Here is a 7,500-nt window from a genome sequence, read left to right on the forward strand (position 1 = left end):
CATCATACAGAAACCCTATCCTCATCCACTCAAAACAATTTATGAAGCAGATGAGATGAATATCCCATCAGGCTAAGTCACCCTTTCATTCATTCAAAATTAGTTCTATTAATAACTATTGTCTTGTATCACTGACTGAGAACCTTCAGCCCCACAGCAGTTGGCAACAGTCCTAGGGCCTTCCCAAGAAATGTTTTATTGTTAGCTGTGGTATATTAGTGTGGAACCGTTTCTATTGCCACCAGCATTTAGTAGCAGAAAGCTTGCAGTTGTTGAGTGTCCATTCTCATGACGTAAAGAGGAGTAAACCAGGTCAACACGGATTGCAAGAGGCCCAATCTGGATACAGAGTGTCAAGCCAGGTGACGACAGGTTTCGAAAATGAATGGGAGGACAATCGTTTGATATCCATCTTGCAGGACCATAATTTGCAGGTACATGTCATTGGTCCTAGTCACATTAGTCACTCTTAAGGACCTGGGTCTTGTTTGGGAACTACTCTTGTTGCAGTGGATATGGCTGTCTAACATAGTCTCAACTGTTAGTAAAACGAGAGCAGTGGTTAAGTAGAGGCTACCCAATGTTAATTCCTTAAGAAAAATAAAACTATAATTACTCATGTTGGAGGGTCAACCCTTCATACCATTGAGACAGAAGAATCCACTGCTTTCGTTGAACCGGAACCAACACCATGAGCAGCAGCAATGGCGCTTGTGTCAACTCCACTCGGCACTGTAAATGGCTGCATTACAAACGGACTTCCTGGGTGGCCTGCACCTGTGAAGAGAAATGGTCAATTTAGCTCTATCTTATGTGACATAAATAAAATCTTAGCTTTATTTCAAGACTTCCTTCCTTCTTAAATCAGCATTATGAATTAGCCTAGTCATCCTTCATTATGCTTGTAAGAAGTTTATTCTTAACTATATCCTTATAAAGAGGGGGAATACATTAACAGCTAAGCACCTGACAAATTTCTGTAGACTATAAACAACAATAATCATCCTTATTTATACATACATATATATATATATATATATATATATATATATATATATATATATATATATATATATATATATATATATATATATATACACATACATACATACATATACCAAGGCTTTTTTCCCCTTACAAGGGAGGTAGCCAAAAAGGAAAAGGCATAAAATCATTTCCACCCATTCCATCCCTGAATACACTCCACACCCCTCCACCCTCCCTCTTATCTGCGCACCTCCTGGATGACGGGTCATCCCTGCACCTTGTCCACTGCCCTGGGTCAGAAGCAGTGTCGCAAGACACAGCACATCCACAGCAAGGCCGCTTCATTAAATCTGCGACCCCCCCTCTCCGTCCCCCCATTGCATAAAAGGAGAGGACGGGGAGAAATCCCTTTGGGCTGCGTCAAATTTTGCTCACACATACTACCTCACCCCCCACCCCATTCCACCTCATGCAATCACAACATCATCCATATACAACCATTCTCCATTCACCCGTCTTCTGTCATCTCCCGTCCTTCCTCAACATACATTCCCCTCTTCCCCAAAGCCCCCCTCACCCCATCCATCCACCTCATCCTAGGACGTCCCCTCATGTTCACTCCCTCCACATCTGCCTTCCATACCTCTTTTACTAGTCTTTCTTCACTCATTCTTTCCATGTGTCCAAACCATCCTAATATTCTTTCATCAACCCTATCTCCCAGCTCCTTTTCCACCCCTGTTCTCCTCCTCACCTCCTCATTTCTCACTCTATCTAGCCTAGTAACCCCCATCATACTTCTCAGACACCTCATCTCAAACACATTCAAACTCCTTCTCTCTTCCTCTCTTATGTTCCATGTTTCCGCCCCATACAGTGCTGTTGGCACAATCACTCCTTCATACAGTCTCCTCTTAGCATCCATTCCCAAATGTCTATTCCTCATTACACTTTTTAATCCACCAAGGCATTTACTCGCTTCTCTCAATCTACATTCTACCTCCACCTTCACTCCACCTTTTTCTGCCACATTTATATATATATATATATATATATATATATATATATATATATATATATATATATATATATATATATATATATATATATATCCCAAGGACTTTTTTCCTGCTGAAAGGCAGGCAGCCAAAGTCAAAAGGCATAATTCCACTCCCACCTATTTGTTTCCCACCCAGTCCACTCCCATTCACCCCCCCTTCATCTTTTCTCTTCTCCCTCTTTTCCTTATATACAACTCATTATTCAACTCCATAATGTAACTATTTCATAATGAATGTTTCTTAATCACTTCTTTATGGTTCTATATTAAAGACTAATGATTAATTTCAGTTCATGTTGCCTGTAGAAAAATCCCTCAAATCATAAAATGTTTCATAAGTAATTTATGTATATATTAAAGGCCCTTTCCACCTTATATATGAATAAGAGTACAGTAACATATCCACATCATAAACAAACAACTCGTTAAACTAATCCTCCCATCCCACCACCTCAAGGATGAAGAACCACCTTGTCCTCTGCTACACCATACAGGTCAAAGGCATTGTATTGAGGCACAGCTCCACTACTGCAGGACCCATCAGCTAGACCTGGTTTAGCCCAACCATTTCATTATATTGTGACCCCCTTTGTCATCCACTCAAAATATTTACAGAATAGACAAGAACATCCTTTCAGGCCACATCCTTCCTTTGTTCATCAACAATCACTCCTTTAAGTACATACATACATACATACATATACCAAGGGCTTTTTTTCCCCCTTACAAAGGAGGTAGCTAAAGTCAAAATGCATACTTCCACTCCCACCCATTTATTCCCCACCCAATCCACTTCCATTCACCACTCCTCTACCTCTCATCCTGGATCCTCCTGGATACATACAGACATCAAAAAGCCTTTCCCCTTCCCCCATGCACACATATCATCAAGAGCCTTTTTCCCCTTTTAAGGGGGTGGCTTAGTCAAAGCATACACCCACCCTCCATCCATCCAAAAACTCATTTGTTGTCCCTCCTATCTTAGCACCTTGGGGATGATGGGTCATCCCTGTCCCCTGGCACAATGCTTCGGTCTGAGGCAATACAGCAAGACACAGCACCCCCACAGCAGGAGTTGGTTTATCCCCACTGCTTCATAAGATGGCAACCTCCCTCCTCAGAAATATACAGAGCAAACATGAACTTCTTCCATCCCATGCAAGTACATACATATACCAAAGGCTTTCCCCCCCTTACAAGGGAGGTAGGAAAAAAAAAAAAAAAAAATCAAAGGCATAAAAACCACTCCCACCCATTCCATTCCATCACACTCCACTCCCCTCTACTCTATTCCCTCCCTCTTACCTTTGCACCTCCTGAATGACAGGTCATCCATGCTTCTTGTCCACTGCCCTCATGTTCACTCCTTCCATATCTGCCTTCCACACCTCTTTTACTAGTTTTTCTTCACTCATTCTTTCCATGTGTCCAAATCATCCCAATACTCTTTCATCCACCCTATCTCCCAACTCCTTTTCCACCCCCGTTCTCCTCCTCACCTCCTCATTTCTCACTCTATCCAGCCTAGTAACCCCTATCATACTTTTTTCCAAATTTATCTATTTGGATGAGATTCATGGAAAAATAACTGCATTACTTTAACAATTTTGTCTATGCTGGATAGTTATGGAAGAAATACTTGACGTCTGTAACATCAATTTAAGTCATAATCCTAAGCAAACAATAGAAGTAGTTGTTGCCTCAAGGTAGCCAAAACTTATTGAAACTTGGGCCAGGCTTTTGGCCTCGAGTTTCAATGATTGAAAACCTGCAGCCCCACAGTGACTGGCAAGAGTCCTTAGGCCCTCCAATAGATCTCTCTGAGAAGTAACTTTGGACTCATGTCTGTTGTATTAGGATGTAACTGTTCCTATGTCTACAGCTGAAAGTAGTGGCAAGGGAGCAGTTGCCGACTGTCATTTCTCTACATGGGCAAAGGTGGAAGAATCATAGCTGAAGTTGATAAAGGAGGATCTTGTGCTCAGTCTGGAGACCGAGTGTGTACCTCCAGATAGAGCAAAGGAAATTGATGGATTTTGAAAATGGGGAACAGAAACAAGATTCTCTGCTACCAATCTTGCAAGATCACCACAATAAAGTACCAATCACTAGTCCTTGGACAGTCATTGTCATGAGAAATGCACATGCTTTTACATCTAATCACAGACATTATCTACATCTGCTTTTGATCATGACTGATATGACTGATATTTGAAGTACAAGGCCTTATCAAGCCATTCAACCCAATGATATCTGTTACATTTTTGTTCTGGCTTGTTTGCATGCTTATGCTTTAAATTTCTTACTACAAGCCTGTAGGTACACCAAATTTATATATTTCCCTCTATGGCAAACTTGGGACATATGGAAATCACACTTAATATGGTGTCTACCCCCTTAAGCTGAACAAAATGATGATGATGATGATATGGTTTAACGTCACAAACTCCCCCCTATTGAAAAGCTAGGACAGTGCCCCTCACAGAGGGCTTTGTAGCATGGAATTTAATGAACCATGCCCTTGGTTCAACTTCGCTGGTGGCAGGATTCAAACCGCCATCCCCTCGACCTTCGCCGCAAGTAATGACACCCTAACCCGCTCAGCCAGCGAGCTTCCTTGAATAAAATCATACATAAGCCATAACAAAATCTGTACAGTATGTCACTAGGTTGATAGGGTCAATACATGGCATAATGCTCACCTGGGGAAGCCCTTTCCATCTTGGTGCCATCACTTGCTGTGTGTAGCGTGAAATGTAGAGGTTCCACCTCCAGCAAGCCTCGCAATACCTGAGTCTGTGCTGGACCAAGTAAGGAAGACATCTGGCCTCGGCCAAGGAGACCACCAAGATCGCCGTCATCTTTTGATGTTGGATTGTTGGAGCTGCTGTTTGTAGAAGATGGACCATTGCTGCTGTTCTGTCCTCCACCGCCACCACCATTACCGCCACCTCCTCCTCCACCTGTGTTGTTGTTATTATTGTTGCTGTTGCAAGGACCTCCAACATTTCCACCAGTTGGTTTGCTGGGAGCAGGTGGTTCACAGTCAAAGAGTTCCCTTTCCAGTGGTGTTCCATACAAGTTGAAACGTGTCTGGAGGAGAGCATGTAGTGGATCCATTTTCTTGCTTAGTGCTGATGAAGTCGTGTTAAGTAATTGGGTGACCTTTCGTGCAGTGGCCCAGGGATTGCACCATTTGACGTGGTCCAGGAGTGTGAAGTACCAGTGAACAGCACCTGCACTTTGGCACTGCCCCACATGGTCGAGCCACTCCAGCAAGGCCTCAAGCACAGCCCAACCAAATACAACCCCACCCTCAATAACTCTTGATCCTTCCAGAGCCATGACAAGGATGTTGGCCACCTTGTGAGCAACTGATCGGTCACCATTGATGAAGCAACACCACACCAGTCTGGACAAGTGGGACTGTAATGTGGCTAGAATACTCACATTCTTTGTTTTGTCATCCACTGCTGCTGTATGGATGGAAGTGGTCCACAGTAGCAGATCTAGAGCTCTATGTTGCAGGTGGTCTGACACATTGTCACCCACGGCAGCTTCTACCAAGGCTCGATGGAACGAGCTACTCTCCAATAAATGTAATCTTTGGCTTCGGTCATGCTGGATGGAAGTTTTGGCACAACGGCGCACGGTGATGGACAACTCATGGATGGCATCACAACCTCGATATGCATCACCTCTCTTGCTAGAGGCAGTGGCCAGACGGTCAAGGAAGGTAGACGAATGTGGAGGGATGTACTGTGTCACAAGGTCAAGGTCATTTGCATCATGACCATCTTGGTTGGACTGCTTGGTGGTAAGAGCTTTGATGTGAATAAGGAATGTCCTACTCTTGCAGGCTAAAAGTGCTGGAGATGTGAGGGTGACCGTTGCACCTTGCCCTGACAGGTCCACACACCTTGTGACTGTTACTGGACCACACAGAATCTCAGCATTGTGCATCAGCTGAAACTCTCGGGTCAGAACAGGATTCTCTGGGTAGTCTTCTGAGACACTCTCTGGAATAGATGCCTGAGTGTGAGTGTGACTAGTTGATGGGGAAGATGGGGGTGCTGGATGTGTTCTACGAGGAGATGCTGGATTCTGTCGAAGCAGGGTTACTTGAATGTTGGGCAAGGGTGAGGGTGGAGCTGGCACAAAACTAAGCTTGATGTCAATGTGTCCAATTTGCACACCCCCTGATGTCCCCACACCACTAGAACCCCCTGCAGGAATTATCAGCTCAAACAAGTGCTCATCCCATGTTGAACTGAAAAAAATATATATAAACATGTATCAATAAATCATCAAAATACTCCACCAGTCTCACCAAATATCACTTATCAATCTGAAGCCATGTGAATTTCACAACAAACACTAGATTTATATAATACAATACCTATCTGGTTGTAACCTCCAAGTCCTGGTTGTGTCAGTATCCTCCATATGTTGTTGTAAATGCTGAGGGTTTCTTCTTTGTTTCTGAGCCTGAATAATTTCAGACCAACAAGGGGGCACAGTGGTCACAAACCTTGGACATCCAGTCTCAAACTGGGTGAGTGCAAGGCATTTCTCTAAGAGGTCTTCAGTAATTTCCTGATTGACAAGAAGTTCGCTTGGCTGAAGCTCAGGTTCTCTGGTATTCCCCGGTGTTGATGTTCCATTCACTGCCTCCCCTTCAACAACTTCAGTTTCCCTCTGCAACCTTACTAATGTCACTCTCCCCTCTGGTGTACTCAGGCATAGACGCTCTAGACTATTACAGTATACAAGGTTGTTGAAAGACTTGTTTTCTGTTGGAACTATACGATGGAAAAATTCAAGGCTGGACAGAGAAAGAAGACGCGCAGATCCATCTAAACATATGCAGCCGACATTACCACATAAACTACTTTCACCTTCACTCAGATCAAATGGAAGCATCAATAACTTGGTTGGTATAGTCTCTGGTTGTGTGATGATCTTCATGTTGACAGGTTCCTCCTGCAGATAAATGGACTCCTCACCTCTACACACACGATACAGGATTAATGCCCCACAAATTTCATTCCTACCACTTGCCTCCTCACTTGCTTCTGTTAACGTGTCTGCAGAAGATGGAAGTACATCAGCACCAGTGCTGAGAGATACTAGGACATATTTACCACATAATGTTGACAGGATGTGGTCAACTGCAAGTCGGTATTTCACACCAACAAGTTTGTGCGGCAGTGGGATGCACTGAATGCATCTAGGGTCCTTCTTGACTTCTCGTTTTGTCTCCGGTTCCTGGGGTATTGGGTTCTCTTTAGCTTTGGCTTTAGATGAAGATGAGGATGATGTTGAGGAATGTCCCATCAGATAAGGATGCATGTTTTTAATTGGTTTACTAAAGAGATTGTGCGATGAAAACAAAAAACCCATGTCATCAGCGAATGGATCAGCCATAGGATCCATGGTATTAATTATTTGCA

The 7,500-nt window shown here is 43.4% G+C and overlaps 1 protein-coding gene across 7 annotated transcripts in view; it reads right to left on the minus strand.

Moving 5' to 3' along the window:
• Bruce (BIR repeat containing ubiquitin-conjugating enzyme) overlaps positions 1 to 7,500 on the minus strand; it is a 146,129-nt gene that overhangs the window by 117,660 nt on the left and 20,969 nt on the right. For all 7 annotated transcript variants that reach the window (XM_076208059.1, XM_076208056.1, XM_076208057.1 and 4 more), the window contains exons 8-10: positions 6,447 to 7,500; positions 4,750 to 6,317; positions 644 to 777 (exon numbers count right to left, since the gene is read on the minus strand). The exon at positions 6,447 to 7,500 is cut by the window's right edge and continues 564 nt beyond it. In XM_076208059.1, the coding sequence (XP_076064174.1) occupies positions 644 to 777; positions 4,750 to 6,317; positions 6,447 to 7,500 (2,756 nt within the window). The remainder of the gene's footprint in view (positions 1 to 643; positions 778 to 4,749; positions 6,318 to 6,446) is intronic.

The sequence above is a fragment of the Oratosquilla oratoria genome, chromosome 24 (genome assembly GCF_046742065.1).
Source record: "Oratosquilla oratoria isolate Oo_2021 chromosome 24, ASM4674206v1, whole genome shotgun sequence".
Taxonomy (NCBI): Eukaryota; Metazoa; Arthropoda; class Malacostraca; order Stomatopoda; family Squillidae; genus Oratosquilla; species Oratosquilla oratoria.